The sequence below is a fragment of the Phoenix dactylifera genome, chromosome 14 (genome assembly GCF_051530095.1).
Source record: "Phoenix dactylifera cultivar Ajwa chromosome 14, Ajwa_hap1_PhDact_Kaust_v1.1, whole genome shotgun sequence".
Taxonomy (NCBI): domain Eukaryota; kingdom Viridiplantae; phylum Streptophyta; class Magnoliopsida; order Arecales; family Arecaceae; genus Phoenix; species Phoenix dactylifera.
Genome location: NC_143203.1, coordinates 15095566 through 15118969, shown reverse-complemented (window position 1 = coordinate 15118969; position 23404 = coordinate 15095566). Strand labels below are relative to the sequence as shown.

General features: G+C 36.0%; 1 protein-coding gene across 1 annotated transcript; it reads right to left on the bottom strand.

The window, feature by feature from the left end:
* Nucleotides 1-4315: 4315 nt before the first annotated feature.
* On the bottom strand, nt 4316-17248 carry LOC103709845 (porphobilinogen deaminase, chloroplastic-like). Its single transcript, XM_008795365.5, has 5 exons — nt 16750-17248; nt 12311-12716; nt 6190-6393; nt 4774-4951; nt 4316-4664 (listed from the first exon to the last, which is right to left on the bottom strand). The coding sequence occupies exons 1-5, from the start codon at nt 16938-16940 to the stop codon at nt 4552-4554; spliced, it is 1092 nt and encodes a 363-aa protein (XP_008793587.2). The 5' UTR covers nt 16941-17248; the 3' UTR covers nt 4316-4551.
* Between the last annotated feature and the right edge of the window lie 6156 nt (nt 17249-23404).

The window sequence follows — 23404 nt, the reverse complement described above, 5'->3', positions numbered from 1 at the left end:
GGAGAGGAAGCTTCGGGAAGGAGAAGAAAAGAAGAAGGAGAAGAGAAGAAAAAGGGAAGAAAAAGGGAAAGAAAAAGAAAAAGAAAGAAAGAAAGAAAAAAATATAAAAAGAGGGGGTTTAGCCAAATTTGACTAACCTAAGCCCAATTAGACTGGGCAAGTCTAAATCCGAGCTCAATCAGATTGTGCTAAGTCTGGACGAGCCCAAACTGCAAATTGGGTCAAATCCGAACCAAATTAGGCCCAAATTGATTTGGGTCCGAACCCAGTTGAGTGGAGTTAATCCCAGCAGGCCCAATTAATACTAAATTAGGCCCAGTAAATTGACAGAGGACCCAATTGGCTAGAAAAGGTTGGACCCAATTATAAACGAGGCCCAATCCTTCAATTAAAAACCCAATCAACCCATGTGGGCCCAATCTGGTTTCAAACTGAGCCCCAAAGGCTCTAAATTGGGTAAATTGGACTTGGCTAGATCCTTGGATGGGATCCAAGCAAGTAAGTTCATAGTATGATGAACTAAGAGATTTTATAATAAATAAATGGGGAATAATGTAAACCCTATGATGTTGTTTTAGGTAAGGATTTGTCACCTGGACTTGAGCAATTTGGAAAGCGAATTGAGGTAAGTAATCTACCTTAATCTTATCGTAGATCGTGTATTACGTTTTATAAGATGAACCAGTGTTTTTCATACAATTTGAATTGTATACATGATTTGTGAAGAAAGTAAGTAACTGGTTTTAATCTTGTTGTGAATCATGTATGTAAGTAGCCTGCCCTTATCTTTATGGATCATACATGAAATTTAACATGTTATGCATGTACTGTAGGCTAAGAACGATATGTGTATCTGACATGCTCTAGTTACACAAGATATGATGATATATGCTTTATATTCCGTTATGCCTACAAAATACTGGGATTACACTACATGCTAAGATATGAGTTATGAAATATGAACATGGGTGGTACATGTCAGTCACATAATTCATAGTTGTGCACATATTATGTTTTCATAGCTCTTGTGATACATGCAAAATGAATTGAATTCCATGTTATGATTTTTATCAACATGAGTGTAAAGAATGATAATGATTTGCTCTAGCGGCATATTGCTTGTAAAGGAGTACCTAAGAACTCCTATTGCTACGGGCCGAATGCAACTGAGCCGGCCTTGCCAGTGGCCGATAATGACTGAGCCAGCCCCGCCAGTGGCCGACTAATAACTGAGCAGGCCCCGCCAGTGACCAATAATGAATTCGCCGTAGCATCTATGAGGTACTACCTATACGAAGCATTATTTACTCTTAAGAGCTACTGACCCAATGTAACTGAGCCGGCCTTGCCAGTGGCCGAGAATGACTGAGCCAGCCCCGCCAGTGGCCGCCTAATAACTGAGCCGGTCTCGCCAGTGGCCAAGAATGACTTCGCAGTAGCATTTAAGAGCACGACCCCGGCATGCCGGGGGCACGGTTTCATATGCATACTTTATGAAAATGATATTTGAAGCATGGTCATGAGGCTCATTTCAGAGCCTGGGTATATGAGGCGGGTGCTTCCAAATCCTGCAGATGTGTTTTTGGGGAGAAGCATAATCGGTGAGGGGTGAAGGACGCTTGCGTGAAGCCCCGGAACCGGCCAACATCTGGCAGGGGAGCCCCGTGTTTCCCCCTCATGTGGGCCCGATAGTCACGTGCCCTGCGCAGGCGGGCCGTGACATCTATGAACGTGCATGGCCAAAGCATACATTGTTTTACAACGGGTTTTTTGAATATATCCTTATGCAATGTTGTATTTTGCTATAACAGCTATCTCCTTTAAATTGCATACATATTATGCCATGATGATGATTAGATAAATATGCATGTCAGCTTCTCAAACCCTGCATAAATATGGTTTTCGTTATGTTCGATCCGATAAGATTATGTATGATTACTTACTGAGCCGTGTAGCTCATATCCGTTCGTTTACTTTTTCTTTCAGATCCTTACCACTGATAGCTGCCAGAGACACGTTAGTTTGGTATCAGGGTTTCTTTCTTTTGGGGTAAAGCAAGAATACTTTTGTGTACATAAACTACATAGAAGCTCTGTATTTGGGTACTGACCAGCATGATGTACTAAGAATGCTTTCATATGAAAAGATTCGGTTGGTTTGACTACCCTGTTACCCAGGTATGAGGCTTCGTGCTATTGTGGGCGATAGTCGGCAATAGCACGGCCGTGTCACGGATCCGGGTCCGGGGCGTGACATTTCAAAATAAGGTTCAACATAATATCTTATTATTTTATACTTGAATTTTATATTTCTCTATATGTATTAGTTTCCCTGCTTATTATATAATGTGTAAGACTACATGTTCATGTGGTAGTTCCTGTAGATAAGCCAATTCGATATATAGGAAAGAGATTTTATTGCACACAAAATATTATGGTAGTATGTATGTTTGACATGTGTTTTATATTTGTATGAGCTAGGTGGAAAGGCACCGCTCATGATACACATACATTCATTGAGGCTTTGCGAGGACCAAAATTAAATTTCTTATATGTATATTGCACATATAATATTATGGTAGTATGTGAGTTTGATCTGTGTTTTATATTTGTATGGGTTAGGTGAGAAGACACCCCTCATAATACATGGATATTCATTAAGGTTTTGTGAAAGCCAGAATTAAATTTTCTACACCAAGAGGCAATAAGTGTAGCAAATAACTTTTATTTCAAACTTTATAAGTGGAATCAATAATTCTTCTATTTGATGTGACATTATATGTGCTTTGGAATAGATAAATATTATGCCGTTGATGTGGAATATACCAATACGAAAGAATAGGTGGCACCATATAAAAAAATAGATGAGCTATACTTACCTGAGTGCATGCATATAAGCTGGATGAAAAAACAAGAATCATTGTGGACAACATAACAACCAATAACTATATTAAAAAGCATGCAAAGTATGATGAGAAGTTTGATTAAGCTGACAATGATGATGATTATATTCCATTTGTTATGGGTGCTATTAACTATGAGGATCATGACTCAAGTTTGTAATAGTATACATGATGAGTGAAAATAATCGATAGGTATTGGAGTATGTTAGTGTAACCTCTTTTTGTAGAAATGTGCTAAATATTTTTTTATTATATTTTGTTCTCATTAGCTATATAAAAAAAGTGTGTTATATAATTTATATAAACTCTATTTGCAACATAATACTCATTTGCCTTATATCTAAAAAACTTTAGAATCACTTTTGAGCCTTTATCCCTTTTGGTCATTTTGTCACTAAAAAGCAACTTCTTTGCCCAAATACACGGCAAACCACTTCTACAGCTTCAGAACAACTTTTGAGTCTTAGACATCTAAATACTTTTATCGTAAAAATTGCTTTGCTCCAGAAAAACTTTTAACCTCCAAACATAACTTTTGCTAAAAACTACCTTTCAGCAAAAAAATACAACATCCCCAAACAGACCCTTTATCTAGCTACTTGACTCAGTAGGACTTATGACAAGAATGGCTATTGTTTATCTATTTTCCACATAAAAGGCTAGGGCTCATTGCAAAGACGGTGGTTCTAATGCCTATCTCCAGAACCAAAGACCATGCAGCCTGTTAGAGAAACATCACTTTGCTCAATTTGTGAGGAATTTTCCAGCCTACTTTGTTCAATTTAGTTTTTCCGCATGTTTGCTTTGCTATGTTTTAACTAGGGCTGCAAATGGGTTGCATAAGACCTGACCCAACCCGAATTTTAAGACCCGCGGAGCCGGATCGGATCTTAAATTTGGACCAATTCTATTTTTCGAGTCGGATCAGATCCACCCAATCTTGACCTGGACCCAAACCCAACCCATTTTTTTAGGTTGATGTTATTTACTATTATATACTGGAACTTTGAATATAAAAATACATAAACCCAAATCCGGATCCGAACCGAATGACCTGTCGGATCAAAATTTGTAGACATGGATCCGACCCGATCCGATTTTCAACCGGATCAAGTTTGGGTCCAAAATTAGGACCCGAACAAAAAACAGATCGGATCGGACTTGACTCATTTGCAGTACTAGTTTCATCTTGAAGTACCTACAAGATCTACAGACCATGATATTGATACCCATTGTAGAGATGCATAAAAATAATATGTTTTTTCTTTCAAAATAACAAGGGCATCCTAAATGAGAAAAATATCATGTACACCATGAATCAAATATGGCACCATAATGCCGAGTTTGGCAGAGAGAAGGCAACTTATATTCCAGATTCAGTTCAAGGCCATAGTCTTCAATATTCCATTCAGATAGAGAGGAAAACAAAAACAGATTTTTTATTTCATCTTAGACGTAACAAGAATTAACCAAACACTACAATCATCGTACAAGACACGAATACATATATCATGTTACAACTCAACTTGGTGAACATCTACTAGTGCATGCCTGAAGTTAAAAAAAAAAAAATAAAAATTAAAAAACTGGAAGGCAATGCTGAAGCGCTTAGTCTCTTTGCTCTTTCCTTCGGGCAATTCAATATGAGATTACCAATCAAAGAATCCTGGGCCTGCCCTTGAAAGCAATTCCTTTCCAGCATCTTTACCTATTGACACCATATCCTCAAGAGCATAGGCACCTTTTCTTGATGTCTCCAATACTGAGATTATTGGAAAACAAAAAGACCCATACAATGGTTAATCACAAGGAGCAATTTCCACAAATATTTTCTTCTATTCTTTCTCACTTGAGTTATAATATCAGTTTACCTCGAGTTCCATCTGGGGATGCCACCAAACCTCTGAACACACAATATCCATCATTATCACGGTAAGCATATCCAGCAATTGGAGTGCGGCAGGACCCATCTAGGGTCTCAAGAAATGCCCTTTCACAGGCAACAGCTAATCTAGTTTCTTCATGATTCAGCAAAGATATATAATTAGCCTGTTTACAGAGTAAACATTGTTTCAGACCCAAATGAAAGCATGTAAGCAGAACAATTGAGATAAATCTCAATAGCATGATGCTCAGGTACCAGCTATAGAGTACATTATTCTCCAAAGTTAATACCACTCCCCCTCCCCCCCATCCAACCTCTAACAAAAAAAAAAAGAAAAAAAAGAAATTAAACAAAAAGAAAAGAAAGGTTCAGTGGCACTATGCATGTATCCTGAGTTTATATTTAGCAAAAAAATGTTGCCATGTTTCATATGAAAATAAAGTGTCAGATAGATTGCATGTCATAAATGGATAAAACCAAAAAATAACAAAGCCCACAAATGAAACATGTTCCTTGATTTTAACTGACTCCAAGTCAATGTTTTATGTCTGGTAACTACATGTTTAGCGTTTCAATTTACATCCATGTAGATATGTATGAACATACATGTGCAGGCATCTGGATAAGTGCATATGTAAGAAAAGTCTACAGGTGTTGGTTGAAGTATATGTTTGATTAGAAATTTGACCAATAACCCTCAACTGAGTAATGATCAAGGTATCATAGAAAACTAAGATGCTTATGGTAGATCTACTGCCCTTTATATGATGTGGATTTACTTGAAATGATAGGTTGTTCAACAATTGTAGCCAGATCAACTTTTTTGTAATAAAACAAAGAACAGTATCCAGCATCTATATACATGGCTAGGCCAACTTCGGCTTCAACCATATAATTTTGTCCTCAGTGGCATGTTGGAATACGCACATAACTAGTATAATACCAGTGACGAAAGGCAAATAACACAGCACAAAGTCACTGAAAGATATTAGCAGAACTGCATATTGGCTTGATAACAATAAGAGTACTAAGTATAGGATTTGTCATCTGTCATGTAGATGTAACTTGTAAGATCAACAAACATGACAAGATATGTACCCATCAGCCAATTACAGGTAAATTTGTGCCCAATGCCTAAGGACTCCTTTTCCGTTTCTGAGAGGTTATATAAATGAATTGTGAAACATTGTTAGATTTCAAGCAAACTCAATTTTATTCTAAGTTGTCAATTATCACACTTTCCATCTCTAGCTACAATGTAGAATTTATATAATATTGTGTTATATATCTTGAAATGCATGAATTAAAAAATTAAAAAAAATGCAAGCAAAATAAAGTTTGGTTTCTATACTGTTTTACTCCCACAAATGAAAGGAATGTTACCACATTATGCGGCACGCACCATTTTCTCATCATTGCTTCTACAAGCAATACCGATAGCACCTTGAGCAATTGCTGGAAGCATTTCTTCAACTGATAATACAGCCGTGACATTCTCCATCATTTTCAGCCGCTTAAGCCCTGCCAATGCCAACAAAGTTGCCTGGACCTCCCCTTCTTTTAATTTTTTCAATCGTGTTTGGACATTGCCTCTGAAGTTAACCACCTGAAAAAATAAAAGCAAGCAGTTTGTGTAAACAACATAATTTTCACATTCATTTATTGTATTCTACTGACAACAGAAACATACATGAGGATAAAAGTGAGGAAAAGAGTACATCACAGGAACACTACAAATCTCATTCTAAAACATGTGGTTGCAGCAGACAGAGACAATAATCTGTCTCTTGTATCAGGGAAAGTAAACCTGACCATGGTTCGGTTCTAACCGGAAAACCGGACCGGAACCGGAACCGTGTCTCACGGTTCTTAACCGAACCGGAACTTTGAGGAATACGGTTTGGTTAAGGTTCCAGGTTTGATGGAACCGGAACCGGAACCGGCGGTTCGGCTCCGGTTCGAACAGAAAAAACGACTATTTTACCCCTCCTAATAACTAAAAAATGGCTAGTTTGAGGGGCATTTTGGGAAACGAAAATTATCCCCAACAATATATATACCTCTCCAAATCAATTTTTTCACCACACCACTCAATCTTCCAATCTCTCTCTCTCAATTTTTCACTCTCTCAATTATTCAATCTATTCCAATTCTCTACACATTCCATAACCTTCCCATATTTTCATTTTTCCCAATCCAATTATCAAAAATGTCTTCCTCCCGCTCAAATAAAGGCAAGGAAATATATGTTCCAAATCCAAATTCTTGGGATTCAAATTACCGACCCCCTCTATTGATGAGTAAATAATAAAATGAGGTACAAATTATCATTTTGTATTAATTACATAATCTATTTGTATTTAAAATTTTTTTCCAAATTAATTACACAATCTATTTTTTTTAAAAATTTTATAACCGGAACCGGAACTGTCTAGAACCGGAACCGGAACCATCTAGAACCGGAACCGTCTAGAACCGGAACCGGAACCGTCCAGAACCGGAACCGGAACCGGAACCGGAACCGTCTAGAACCGGAACCGGAACCGGCGGTTCTAGAACCGGAACCGAACCGACTATTTTCGGTTCCGGTTAAGGTTCTAGATTTTTGTGGAACCGGAACCGGCGGTTCCGGAACCGTGGTCAGGTCTAAGGAAAAGTAGATACTATGATAGAAAGGTTTGTACTTTGGAATATTTAAACAAGAAATTGAGCTGAAGCAAGCAGTGAGGAAACCATAAAATGAAAATAATTCAGAAGATTGGAATAAGTTGAAAATAAATTTCAGATTAAAGAATGAATAAGCATCAAACTATGTCTGAGGATATATCATACCTCACAAGTCCATGGAAGCATACAAACAGAAGATTAGGCCCAATTTTATAACTCAAAACATATGGCACCCTTTAAGTCATCTAAAAAATTAATACTCGAGATCCTTATAAAGATTGCATGATCAATTCAAACCTTTTGAGATAAATATGAACAGCCTTTAAGTCCTTATAGACCTTCTGGAGTCCATAGATTAGAAAACAACTATACTTAGAAAACAAGAAATTGGTTTTGAATAAGCAAAACCTGGTAGTGTTTTTTCAATTATAAAAAATTATTAAAATAAAGTATTCCAGGTATATTTTGAGTAGAAATTTTCACACAGACAGGTTGACCATATCAGCTGCTTTTTTCCATTTGATGGCTATTTTTTGATTTTATTTTTTCTTCCCTCAAGTCTTACATATTCTTACATACCATTCATCACTTGCCCAATTCAATCTCAAGATCCCATGTCATGTTATAAAATTTAGGATGAACCGTCAAGTGGCATTTACATTAAAGTGCAATAAGATGTTAAGAGAAAAAGGGAAAAAGGAGCAAGCGGCTATCTGTGTTGCATGGACTGCGATTCTTGTGGGGTGTGGGTATATGTCTAAGTGTCAAATCCTTTCAATATCTAGGAATTTCTTGTTACAAAACCATGTGAGTGCCATTCCAATCCTGATTTGAATGTGGCTAATAGGCTAACTTGAAGGGTCCAATAATATAGGGAGCAATAGAGCTATAACAGGTTAAGCTTGGGCCTGGCCCAAACTGGTTTGGATATGTGTAGGCCCTGTTCAGGCAAAAGTACAGGTCAAGCCCAGGCTCTGAATTGGATGAAATCAAAGGAAAATACTATTTGAACCCTATTATGGGGCAACTAGCTGCTTACACAGCTGATATAACTAAGTGAAATGGAAGCCTTGTTGGAAAAGAAACTCTGCTCTAACTCTCCCTTACAACAGCCATCCCTTTCTAAGGCAGACCCTTTGCCTTCTTCCCTTTTCCGTCCTCTCATCTGGTTGGAAAAAACATGAATTTCTTGGGTGCTTCGGAAAATGAACAACTGATTTTGCCTCCTTTGTAACAGCCCTCTGTAAAGCCACATTGTGAAAGCTCCCTCCTATTGTAGAAATTCTCTCTACCCATCAAGAGGGTACACCAATGATGAACATATCAGACTCATTTTCCTGCAACATACCTCTCTCTACTCTCATTAAAGCTCTTTATTCTAGCTTGTCAGGACACATCCTTGCATTTATCACTATGACTAAGGCCATTATATTCCAAGAAAAGAAAGACATAATCAAGGATTAGGAAAAAGTATCACCTCTGGCCTGCTCAGATTGGAACATGGTGGGCGAGAAAGACTGAAAAGATAAACTTCTATGGCCAAAGTTTGGGTTCTTTTCATGTATCAGGAGAAAAAGAATAGTTGATTAGAATAGGCTGAGCAGAAATTGTTCACACTAAACTTGGTTCATGTTGTCGGGACTTTTTACTAAATAATACAAACTGTTAACTCTGCTGCTCTTTTTCTCTATCTATCTACCTCCAGCCCACCTCCTCAAATCCTGTGCCTCCACAGTAAATAGCAATCCATCGTAACATTAGGAATTGAAATACATTAGGATACAAGACAATAAAATCTAATTAAATATGCAAAGCCTGCTCAACTAGACAAAATAAGGTTTTCTTATTGTAATTATGGTTATCAAAAGCATCAAAGGTGTTGGTAATACCATCTGTCAAAGAAAAGTATGAACTGCTCCTTGCATTTTGGCAGTCATTCTATTTGGTTAGAATGTATTCTAAACTTTTGTGTCAAAGGATTCAAAAGCAAGAGTTTGAAAAGCTCCATAGACTAAGAAAACAGGATCTTGATTAGAATAAATTACTAAAATTTAATAAACCAACATAACATCCTTGAGTTTTTCCGTGCTAACTTATCCGTCCCAGCATGCCAGTTGCGGTTAAGCAAAAAATATAGTTTACCAACTGGAGTTATATTGCAGCTTTAACATGTCACAATACTATAATTGAAAGCAATTAATGGCCATGTTCTAGTTTGCAAACAATGTAGAGTTAGTACACATGATTCAATTGTTTTGCTCTTAACAAGAAGCCCAACCACAAAAAAAAAAAAAAGCATCTTGAAGACAGTAAGTGTAAAGAAATTTAATCTGATTGCCAAGTGTGAGGAAACACTTGCAGTTAGGAGTTTTTCATTGAATTCATTGGTTAATCCAGATTTAAACATGATGTAAGATGTCATTCATAACAGAACCATTGGCATGCTACAAGGGTTGTGATTTTTATTAACCAAAACCATAATGTATAGCAGGGACAGACAATATTACATGCAAATGCAAATTGGCAAGTATTTTAGTGTATGCATGTATCCCACCCAAATTTGACTATTTCAATTTGTTTTTATTTTTGGGGTAAGAGACTGTTTCGGTTAGTTTGGTTTCAATATTGTTTTTGGTGTTCTAAACCTCCCTAATATACTGCAGCTTCTTCTAACTGTTTATTTTGTTTTCATGATACTTCACATTATTCATTTTGTTAGATCTCTTAAAAACGTAATATTTATATATTTAGGATAATTTAGCAACATGGGACATGTATTCTCAGCACAGCCTAGGGTGTTAACTTAGTTACATGAATTAAATGACACATTTGAGTGCTCAAAAAAGTTTAATTCCCAGTAAAAATAAGTAAAATAGCCTAGATGGGAAGAAAAACCAGTTCAATAAGTGTATTGCATTGGTGTAGATTGTTTATCTTACAAAAATGCCGCATAGCTTTTCCGTATGCATATTGAACTAGCCTTGAGTAGCATGGGCACGATGAGTGGTAAATTCAGACTCAACTAGGATTGCATGATGCAACCATAAAACATTACACTTAAAGAGAAACACATTTGTCATAATAAACCAAATTTCAGAATTTCATAAAGCATTCTAAGTTATTTTCTTCTTCTATTTCCCTCCTTTTCTTTTCTATCGCTTCTACCAACCAGGTATCTAAAGCCTAGCAGTTGGATTGAAGTCTCAGTCATGCAGTTGAAAAGGTTTTCTGATGATGATTTTGACAGTATCGATAGGCCTCTAGCAAATGATGATTTTGATAGTATCAATAGGCCTCTAGCAAATAATATGAGTTAACGAGGTCAATGGCCTAAATATTGTTCTCGCAACAGCATCCATCGTATCAAAGGTTGACAAAGATGAATTGATTGAGAAAGAGGAGTGTCTACAAGCTACATACAATGCAGTCAGTATATTATCATATCTCGAAACATGCTACCTACTTACCTATCTTGCTTACTACTTCCACAAAATTTGTCACAGGCTTTAGAACAACTATGATAACCAACACATCTAATCACAATTCACACTTGATCGGGGTTCACTATGTCAATCCCTCTTTACAATTCTTTCCATCATAGCTTACATTCCCTATCAATGCAAACTACTTAAATCCTTTACAGCAACTTCCCATATTGTTCACCAAATCTTCTTCTTCAAACCTTCTAAGGTCTATACGGTACAAACATCAATGCCATCTTCTTTCACATGCCCTTAATATCTTATGCAATTTGTTACTTAATCCTCATCTGCTGCAACTAATGCTCTCTCCTGGCATATTCCTTTATAACTCCTTGATTACTTCATCATTCTTTATGTTCAATGCTCATCTTATATGCCCTCAGTTGATCCAAAAGCTTTCAGATTTAATGAGAACAGAAGGTAGAGACAGAAGAAACAAGCGAGAAGAAAAGAGGTAGCACACTATCATTAGGGGCACAAGGATATTCCATGAATTTCAATTTCACATTTCATATGACAAAAATTATCTACTAATAATTGTTTTCAAAACTTTCAAGATCAAAGTTCGTCATCTCAGTACCAGACCTCGTACCGATACCATCTTATTGCAATATCAGTACGCTCAATACAGTACCTTGTTCGGCGTATCAAGTGTCAATATGTCCACTGTACCGTGTATTAGTTCAGTATCAGTACCAATACAATACAGTCAATACACACCGGTACTGACTGGTATGGCAAACCTTGTTCAAGATGATTTTTTTCAACTTATTTAGACATGTATAAGTGCAAGTCATTCACCACCTTGAACCAGGAGTTAAAAAATATCAATCATCATATCTCAAATAAACAGGAGTTCTAGTTCACAGCTTTTGTTGGTACCTTCTTGTAAAAATGCTAAATTTAATTTAATACACACTTAAAGTTGACAAGGAAGAATAGCTTAGCAAAAGCAACTATATTTTATCCAAATACAGCCTTGGGACTCTATATTCAACAGAACACATTTATAATTTTAGGAAATATAGAGAGAAAGAACAATGCCATTATCAGGATGGTAGCCACAAGTGTCAAAACTATTAATCAAACCATTGAAGGGAGCTCAGCATCTTAATAAATCCTTAAAGTGGCAAACTGAAAAGAGGAGGGGCATTAAATTAAACCTTCTCCAAAAGCCAATTTAGATCCATTTAATGAACAAGCACAGGAAAAAGAATTCATACAAAACAGAGGTTGTGAAATTCCATAGAGCATACCATCCATTAAGCAGTTAAGCCTCTGTTATATGGCTGGATAGAATAAAGTCACTACTTATAGATCAGGTTATACCTAGACAACGAAAAGTAAAACTAACAGCATCATTTGAGAACTTACTTTGAGAGATGGATATCTATAAAGTATTTGAGACTGTCTCCGAAGGGAAGCACTTCCGACAAAGCTTCCAGCTGGAAGCTCTGAAAGAGACTTTGCTGTCAAACAAATAAATGCATCCCTTACATCTTCTCGGGGAAGGTTGCATGGTAAGATCATTCCATCAGGAAAATATGTAGGAACATCCTTCATCGAGTGAACTGCAATGTCAATTTTGCCCTCCAAGAGGGCCTCATCTATCTCTTTCGTGAAAAGACCTTTGCCACCTATATCTGCTAGTGGTTGATTGAGTATTTTATCACCTGTAGTCTTAATAATTATTATCTCAATTGCTCCATCCTCAGCTAGATCAGAATGAGTTGCCATGAGTTTGTCTCGTGTCTCATAGGCTTGGGCAAGTGCTAGCGGACTGTCCTAAATATCCATAGGGAGGAATATCATCCACATCCACAAAGTACAAGGATAAAGCATGACTGTCAAGAACACAGTATTGATTTGCATGCAATATTGTGCGCATAATGAATTGCCACATGAAGAAAAGAATTGCTTGAACATGTATTTGAACAAAGAAATTTCACTGCCAATCCATGAACTTAAAATCACATGATGCAAAGTTAGTTTGACTTACAGTAAAAGACAGATGCAATTTAAAATATGCATAAACTATCCAGCAACAGATTTAAATTATTGAATGGACAGAAAATAATCATCTATTTAACATGCGAAAACCATCACACTGTTCCCAGTTTGAAAGCAGTCTACAGAAAGAACGAATGTCAGTTTCCATGTTTTAGCCTAAGAATCTTAGAACAATTACATTAGTGCATAAGAATCTTAAACCATGTACATTAGTGCGTCACCAAAGCAATTGTACGTCAATTGAGGTTATTCCATATGACCTAGTTTCAGCTTTCACAGATTAGTTATAGTAAGATTCCACTGAAATATCGAGATCTTACTTCTGTATTCTTGTATGTAACAGATTTAATATTTCCTCCGAAAGTAGAAAAACTCAAAATAAATAAATAAACAAAGGAAATAAAAGGCAAAAGAAAGAAAGTACGATTGGAAAAGCGAGGGGGGGAGGTATTTCCTTTTATTGGTGACCTGTTTGCTGATTATAAATCTTGCAATATCAAATTGCACAGAACAGAGAAGATCAGCACATGGTCAAACAAACAGGCTAAAAAACATATCCAGTTTAGAGATAAATTATCAGACACATGTCCAGGGTGACTCAGGTTGAGAAAATAACTCAATTGAAGTGCAATAACCCTTCTTTTTTAAGCACATCAGAAGCAATGGATAACTGAGAACCTAACCTGAATATCTCATGGCAATTACAGGCACCAAAACAGCAAAGAATTTAAAAAGATATAATTTTAAAAAAACTGCACATGGTATATGTTAAGATCAAAAACTTAAGAACAAGGCTGCTTGAATGAACAGAGAGAACTTAAGAAATAAATTTATATGGTGTAAAATCCAATAAACTTAAAACTGAACAAAGACAGATCCCATCTTCTTTCATCGGTATGATGGAAGTGCATTATCTTCCCTGATATAACCAGAACTTCGCCAAGAAATCATAAATATAAATTATATCAATGATAACACACAGCAAGGTACTACAAATGATACAAACAGTCTAAGAAAACAGCATTACGACAGATCTAAGAAACACCTACTCCAACAAATTCATGAAAAAGTAAAAAGAATCCAAAACTTGATCTATACCCAATACCATTTTGAAAAATCACTAGACAGAACTCTAAAACCCAAATCTTCCTTAGATGCAATATACAAAACCGTCATTATTCTTTTGTCACTGATACTAGTGCATTCCTTCACCGAAATCAAACACCAAAAAGCACTTCCACATGAAGCCCACCAATTCTTGTCTTGTTTCAAGCTAGGCTTCAAGTTTTGACTGAAACCGATCTGTTAACCAACCGTTTTGGCCATAACTGATCGGTTTCAGCCAAGACCAAACCAAGATTGACCCCCAGCATGGGGTTTCAAACAGTTTTGGCTAAAACCGACTAATTTCAGTCCACTTTCAGTGGTTTCGGTCATATTATGATCATATGTTAGTTATTTAAGGACATGGGCTATGTACTTCCAATTTTCAATTATTTTCTCCTAGAGCTAAAAGAGGGGATAGATAATAAAAATAACCCTTGATGGACGGATACTCTGAAAAAGCCCTTATTTTATATGGATTATAGTGAATAATTAAAAATTATACATTTTACAAGACTATAATCTTTACGTAAAATATAACATTTCGTAACTACATATGCTTGCTCAAATAGCCTCTTTTTTTTTTTGCTTAAAAAAAGGGAAAGGGGGGAGGAAGGGACAAGCCCACCCACGCGTAGCAGCCCCCACTGGGCCCCCACCCCGCCAAGAGAATGTTCGATGCGGGCAGAAATGACCGTGTGTTGGGCACCTCGGCCGGTTTTACTCATACCCTCCCCACTCATGGGCCCGGCTCGGTTACCCCTCTAGGCTCCGGCACGAATACCACATATGAGTACGTCACACCTGGCACCACCGAGGCTACTTTCAGAGCGATACGCCCTTCCAGACCCCGTGTTCGAGCAGGGAGCATCCGGTCTCCACAATTTAATCAACGCCCGTGCGTTTCGAACTCGGAACCACTTGGTTGGAAGTAAGGCCACGCTCCTACTAGGCTACCACCTCAGTGGCTGCTCAAATAGCCTCTTAGCCTCAGATATATTAGAAAGAAATGCCTAGACTCAATATATTTATGACTTTGATGGAAAAAAGAAGAAAATATTTGAGCATATAGGCACTAAAAAGCTTTGCAACTGCAAAATATAATGGGTTTTTTTTTAACAAAAGTCACTAAAAAGCTTCGCAACTGCAAAATATAATGTTCTTTTTTTTTTAACAAAAGTCACCACAAAGCTTTGCAACTGCAAAATATAATGGTTTTCTTGAACATACATACGTACGTACATACCTAATGACACACACATACACATTCATACATACATACATAATAAAGAAAGTATATAACACATAATAATCTAAAATGTTATGTAATGACTTTTCTTGGCTTCTTTTGTATTTTTCTTTTTTTTATTTTTTTTGAAAATTTTCATTTTTTGACCAAAACTCCATACTTGGAGCGAAACTTCCAAAACTGCAGAAATAAAAACTCATTAAGCCAGCTAAAACTGAACCAAAACCCAAGTTTTCAAACCTTGGTTTCAAGTCAGTCTCCAATCTACAAACTGGTGTTTGAGCTCATGCTAGAATTACTAAGGCAATCTTACTTCTTCTGATGCATTCAGAAATGGCTTCTAATTAAGGATATCAGAAAATGCCCGAAAAATCCCTCGTGGACCTATATCCAAGCCCAGAGAGTACTGGAAGATGGATAGTTATATCTTTATCATATACTATGTAGTTTTCATCCTTTACAAAAACTTTTTAATAATAGTTTTCCAAGAGGCTTTTATCTCTATATAAATTCCAGACAACATAATAGAGTCCTATGAATCCTACTGCTGCAGAGGGTTTTTAATTTGAAAGTCGCCTTTCTGCCCCCATTTTTACTCCTCTATTGTCAAGAAAAATTTGTTGCTGGGAAGTAAAAAACTCAGTTCCTTGATCACCTCAACTTCTCCTGAGGGTTGTGCACCAGACCATTCTGTTTTTTCCCACATCACAAAATCTCGTAAAAGTTACCATCCTCTCTCCAATAAGATGTTTAGGTAGATAAGTCCCCGATTCAACAAACGCATGCCAAATTCCCCAAGATGACACCAATAATACCAGACAAGATATGATTATTAATTGAAAAATCAACACTTCATCCATACAAACTACTGTATGAAAGTGCCCAACTTTTTCCCACTTTTGAAATCCCTAAATAATGCGAATTATACTTAAATTCAAAAGCCTCATAACTTCCAGAACTAAAGCTAAGGACAACTCTAAAGTGCCATTAAGTCACTCAATCATAAAAGATGCTTAAAGATATGGACAAATTTAGCCCCAAAAGGGTATTTCAAAGAGATATAGCCCAATTAAAAGAATCTAGGAAAAAATAAAAATAACAACAAAATTAAACTAAAATAATGAAGAAAACCCATTAAATCTATAGCAGAAGCAATTTCACTAGGCTCCAACTAAGATAAAATCCAACAAAAGAAGCTGAACACCTTCTTTTGTAACAAGAGACACCCAATATCCAGGTAAACCAGAAAACACGAATCCAAATTATGACACCGAAAACCTCACTACGGTCCAACCAAAGCAAAATCCAAACAAATGAAGCTGAAATCCCAATTTTAACAAGAAATTCCCGATATCCAGCTCCATCAAACACTTGTATCAAGTAAAAACACAAAAATTGTACAAATTATGACCTACTGAGATAGAGAAAAAAAAAAAACAACGCCGCCTACCTCCCTCTGGTACCAATCCTCACAAGGGATACCTTGGTCTTCGCCTCCTGCTCCACGGCCACAGCCGCCCTGACGACCATGGCCCTCCTCCCGGGGCACCTCGGGGGGAGCCCTAGAGACGAGGCGGACCTCCTCCCAGGCCTCAGGTTGGCGGGAGCGGTGATGAGAGGCTGGTGGGTTGTGGTCCTCATGGCGATCAGCGCCTGTTATTCCTTTGGGCTACCAAAGAATGACAGAGAACGAGGAGGACAAGGGAATGGAGATGGTTCGAAGCCAGCCTCCGATCAGATCGGGCGGAGGTTTAGGTTTCGGGTTTTATAGGGCAAGCAAGGAGGAGATAATGTTTAAGTGTATCGACCAATCACACCACCTTCTTCCAAACTCTCTTCGCTCTCTCCGTTCCCTTTTTTAAGTTTTTTAACATCCTCAAATTCCCCGGTCCCCGGTCCCTACGGACAGAGGGAGGGAGAGAGATTGTGCCGTTAAATCGGATTAGGGTAGAATGAGCCCAATCCAATACAACCGGTCTTGAGGTCTAATGTTCTGCCAAAAGATCAAGATGGTCTTGTGAAAATTAAGGAGTTGTGGTGTGGACCGTGTGGTTAACTCAAAAGAGTCATCTAACAGGCTAAAGTATGTTTTGCCAGCTCTTGTTGTTATGTTAGCGAGCATGGAATCATTGGATTGCATATATATGGTAGAGCCATGAAAAGTGGAAACCAGTTCAACCCCTTCATTTACAGGGCATCTGTAATACACAAGACAAAAATAAATATAAATTTTAAATTAACTGTCCTGGTATAAATGGGTGCCAATAAAGACTGATAACCCACTAATCTGACCCGAAGTCAATCTAAAACCAGAAGCGGCTCAATGCATTTGGGAGCTAAGGCAAACTCACTAAGAAGGGCCCTTTTTTTTTCCGTTTTGTCTTTAAGATATTTCCTGTAGTTGACCAACATAAGGCGAACTCACTAAGGAGGCCTTTTTCCTTTCCATTTTGTCTTTGAGGCCTTCCCTGCAGTGAGCCTTCTTTGGGCTGTGGCCTTAGGCGACTAAGGCGGCCTTGTCCAAAACATAGGATTCAGAGGTGAAATGCATCTAGTAAACTGTTTAATTGGATTTGGGTTTGATGGATCCATATTTGTAAACACAAAGCCTAAGCCAATTATGCACATGCATAAAAGCATGCATACATACATACATACATACATTCATATATATATATATATATATATATATATATATATATATATATATATATATATATATATATATATATATATATATATATATATATATATATATATATATATATATATATATATATATATATATATATATATATATATATGTATATATATATATATATGTATATATATATATATATGTATATATATATATATGTATATATATATATATATATATATGTATATATGTATACATATATATATATATATACAGATATATGTATATATGTATACACATATATATATATGTATATATATATGTATATACATATATATGTATATATGTATATATGTATATACATATATATGTATATACATATATACATATACATATATATGTATATACATATATATGTATATATATATATGTATATAGGTATATATGTATATATGTATATATGTATATATGTATATATGTATATATGTATATATGTATATATGTATATATGTATATATGTATATATGTATATACATACAGGGGTGTTGCCCAGTAGATACAACCCAAGAGGGGGGGTGAATTGGGTCTTTTAAAACTTTTAACCTATTTCTAAAAGTTTTGATTAATTATGCTAAGTTGTATAGATGCACAGTGAAATTTAAACTTAGCAACAGTTTGATGTATAGAATTGATTGAGTATGCTTGCAACTAAAGGATGCGCGGATAAGAGTTAAGCAAGCAATTTATCTAAGTAAGTAAGTGAGTAAGTTAGACAATGATAAGAAGCATTACAAACACAACAAACATATAGTGGTTCGGTGCACCCCAGCACCTACATCCACTCCCCAAGACCTCTTGGGAATTTCACTATAATCCTACAGATTACAGCCGGTTGTTTTACAAGCTCACAACCCAACTTGTTGTTTTACGAGGTCACAACGAACTCGGTCGGTTTTTCCAGGCTCACCGACTAGAACCACCCCGATTGTTTTTCCGGGATCACAATCGAACCCTTACACCGTTGGTTTCAACCTAGGCTCACCAACAAACCTATTACCGTTGGTTTTCCCTTTGTCTCACCAACAAACCTTAACCCCTTGATTCAATCCCTTGATTGAATCAAGTTACAAGATATTAAAAACAAAGTTTAAAACAAATCAAAGCTTCTTAAACAAGCAAATATAACAATATAAACAAAATAGTGTAAAGAGAAGCCCTCAACCGAGTTTTGAAGATGAAGGATCTCGGCTTCTTCTTTACTTGACCCTCTTCTGATTTGGCACGAAGTAGAGGATCACCGAGGCAGCACACGGATGAAGAGGAAGCTTTGTGATTCACTTGGATGCTCTTCTTCTCTCTATTTTGCTTTGAATGGCCCTTTTGTGCTTATGGGAGATTTCCCTTGTAATCACTTTGAAATCTCTTTCCTAAATATTTTCTCCCACTTGCATAAGTTCTCCCCTAGCTCTCTTCTTGTTTTTATAGCTTTAGATGGTGTGGAAACAAGAATATAGCCGTTAGAGACAAAAATAGAGCCGTTGGACATAGTCTGCACTTCCTGACAATATTACCGTTGGGATCGGAGTCGACTCGCGCGATCAGGAGTCGACTCGTCTGTTGCAGGAGTCGACTCGTGCTTTACTGGAGACGACTCGGCCACTGTTCCAAATTTGAATTATTGTGCATCCTCGACTGGGAGTCGACTCGTCTTAACCCGGAGTCGACTCGCCAACATCTGGAGCTGACTTGGCATCTTCGGAGTCGGCTCATCCCATGAATTCAGAGGACATACTTTCTGATTTTCTTCCTCGAGTCGACTCGGATTCTCTTGGAGTCGACTCGGCTCTCAGAGCCCGAAAACTGATCCTCTGTATTTTGGGGTCGCACTGCCTTGGAGTCGACTCGAACTGTATTGGAGTCGACTCACCTATCAGAGACGAAAATACCGTCTTCTGTCTTTGGGGTTGCGCTATCTTGGAGTCGACTCGTACTTTGTGGGAGTCGACTCGAATCTCAGTGTCCGAAAAACTGCTCTCTGACTTTTCCCTTGTGTAACACTGAGAGTCGACTCTCGCTTTCTTTGGAGTCGACCAGCCAACCATCGGAGTCGACTCGCGTTCCACAGGAGTTGACTCGAATCTCAGGGTCGAAAATTGCTCTCTGACTTTTGCCTTGTTTTCCTTAGGAGTTGACTTGCCAGCTATTGGAGTCGACTCGAGTTCTTTAGGAGTCGACTCGGCAAGCATCGGAGTCGACTCGCGCTCTTCAGGAGTCGACTCGTTGACAGGTTCTGAGATGAATCTTTCTGTCCGGCTGTCTGTTGCTCCTTGGAGTCGACTCGAAACTGTAGGAGTCAACTCGAGTGCCTTTCCTTTGAATTTTTCTTAAAACTTGCTCTTCTAAATTGAATCCTTTGAACTTGAGACTTGGGCCAATAAATTGTAGCTTTCTTCCAACTTTTCTTGAGAGCTTTGGAGGCCTTCTTGTGTTCTTCCAACTTGCTATGTTCCTTGCAAAATAAATATCTTTCTCCTTGCAACACAAACATTAGTATTTATACTTCAAGGTTTTGTGATCATCAAAATCAATCTTTAAATCAATCTTTGGGTCATCAGTCTCCCCCTTTTTGATGATGACAAAACTTGAAGTATATGCAATATAAAATATATTGTGTTCTAGAAGTAATACATAGCTAAGTTGCATGAAGTAGAAAACATATATATTTAAAAACATACTTCATGATAATGCTTTAGATTTAATCAGCTTAACACAATCAACATATTTCAATTTAAGCTGAGTTGGTGTTCAATGCAAAACACAAAGCATTATGAGCATATACTTAGATATTTCTCCCCCTTTTTGATAACATCAAAAAGATAGTGAAACATTAAGCACAAAGATAAGAATACTCAAATATTTCTTTTCCTTATTGTACTCTGATTTGCATGTCAAATTATTGCAAGGATATGAATCATAAAACTCAAGGCAATAATATTAGAATCAGATTAATGAGCATAGATCAGAGCCAATTAAGATAATTTCAGAGCAGAACACATCGAATGTGATTTCAAGAAGTTTTCTAATTTGATACCACAGATAGTTTTCTAATCAAGTATAGGTGGAATCATCCTTAGGTTAATACAAGAAGTACCACAAATGATATTCAAGGAAACACATGAGTGGAAATCTAACCTCTCTTTAATAAGTATGAAAGCTTGTTCATTTAAGACCTTTTGCCCAATCTATTAAGTATTTTATCAACATGAGAGCAATTTAATTGATTTTCAGAGTAAAAGATCAAAACTTATATATTTGAAAGACATATCATCATGTTGGATCATTAATTCTTAATGACTTCAAGGTTCTTTTATGATAATAAGAGCATTGGGGCACAAATACCAAAATATGAATTCATGCAATTTATGATTCATCTCAGAGCTCTTTTAAAGACTTTCTTTTGTTCTTTTAGAAAATAAGCACAATTTGATACATAAAAAAAATATGAATTGGCACACAATTTAAGTTCTAAAGAGCAAGCCAATTTGGACTCATTAGTGAATTTCAAAATAGATTTTCTATGAGATACTCAAGAAAATTCAACACATTATTCTCCCCCTTTTTCATTAAGTTAGAGGCTCTTAAGATCAACTATTTGAATTGTAATTTGGTTCATGATTGATGCATAGGATATACTAACCAAATAACAAGCTTCAAGGTGTATCGTAAAAATTTTCAGATTTAAATTTCAGATGATAAATATTGGAGAGCATTAGGATCACTTTTCATTTAGTATTCTTTCTCTCTCCTTTAGTTATGGATTTATGCGATTTAGCTTCAGATGATCTTTCCTTCTGAAATTTTCTTTCTCCCCCTTAATTGATCATTCCATTTAAGAGTTTAGAATTTGAAGATAATGTTTAATAAAATTGTCAATCTCAAAAATAAATATATTTTCTATAAGTATCAGCTTATTTTCATAAGACTCAATGTTTGAGATAAGACAACCTTTATAGAACTCTTCTCAAGGCATAAACTTATAATTAAAGCAAGTATTGCATTATAAGGAGGTTCATCAAAATCAATCCATAAAAATCAAGGTATGCTTCAAATTGAAGTAACTTTAGGATAAGATATCTAAAGCTCCCCCTCAAAAGATGCATACTTCTTTAATCATTCTTTTCTTTTGTTGAATTTCAGATTTTAATGTTAAACGTGAATAAACCTGAAACTTTATGATATCAAGAGTGTAGAGTGATCTAGAATTATTCAAAATTTATAGTAATCACTCTTTCTAATCCTTTAAGAACAAGTTATGCTTTCTCCTAATCTTAGAGAAAAATGTATAGAAATATTAATCAGAAAATGATTCATTTGAAGCTCAGTTTCTTTCAAAGGCATTTACATTTTCTTTTTCTTTTAAGAATCATTTGAGTGAGCTGAAATATTTCTAGCTTTAAGATCATTCACTCTATATATATATTCTGATGAACGTCTGTAGGAGAGAAAAATATATAGATGATCATTGAAATATATATATTTATAGAACTCAATTTCTTAATCACAGTTTTTCAGCAATGTATACATGAAGCCCAATAAATATTTTTAATATCAAAATAAAATCATATATTTAAGAATATTTGCTTGCAATCAAGATCATTGATCATTTAGACCAATATTAGTAGATTTTAATGATAAGAAAAGATATGTTTCGGATGCGTATCGGAGCAATCAGCCAAGGCATCAAAATTAATTCTGTTTTTCTTAAATTAAGATTTTATTTAGAAATCATATTGAGTTTAAGCTTTTATACAAAATCAGATTCTGAATTTTCATAAGAATTTCCAAGAAGGCTCTCAAAATTTGAGATATGTATCTTCTACTTTGTAGCTCATCTTAAATTACTAAGATTGAAAACACATATTTCAATAACATTAGAGCACTTTCAGAATCTTTGTATTTAGTATTGAGTTTCGATACAAAATGGAGGATATTTTAACAAGTATTAGGATATTATGTGTCAAAGTTAGGCAAGTAGAAAGATAGATCAAGATCAATTCATTTTGCCTAAATAGAGATATCTTTCTCTTCTCATTTCAACTTTCACATTTTAACGATGATTGTGAATGACAAATCTGAAAATTTCTTTTCAATAATACCAAACAAAAGATGTTATGTAGCATTTCAAACATTCAATCAAATTATCCAAGTATGAAGCACTACAAAATATTGAGAACCCATAATTCAAGACATCATGCCACATGCAAGATATATTATGTGTTAAGTCATGCATTAAAATAATAAGAACAAGCATATCAAGGATCAAAATCAATTCTTTTCAAATAAACTCCCCCTGTTTAAGTATTATCTTGCAATGATTTCATCCTTAAAGTGTGTTTTCAAGTGATTAATAAATTTGACTTGATTCTTCTTATATAATTTCATTAACTTTGTCTTTCATTTTTACTTT

Coding starts and splice junctions, on each gene's coding strand:
- LOC103709845 (XM_008795365.5), bottom strand. CDS start 16,940: ATGAGGACCACAACCCACCAGCCTCTCATCACCGCTCCCGCCAACCTG. Junction 4,952..6,189: donor GAAGCAATGATGAGAAAATG/GTGCGTGCCGCA, acceptor CTCTGTAAACAG/GCTAATTATATATCTTTGCT. Junction 4,665..4,773: donor ATCCCCAGATGGAACTCGAG/GTAAACTGATAT, acceptor CAATAATCTCAG/TATTGGAGACATCAAGAAAA.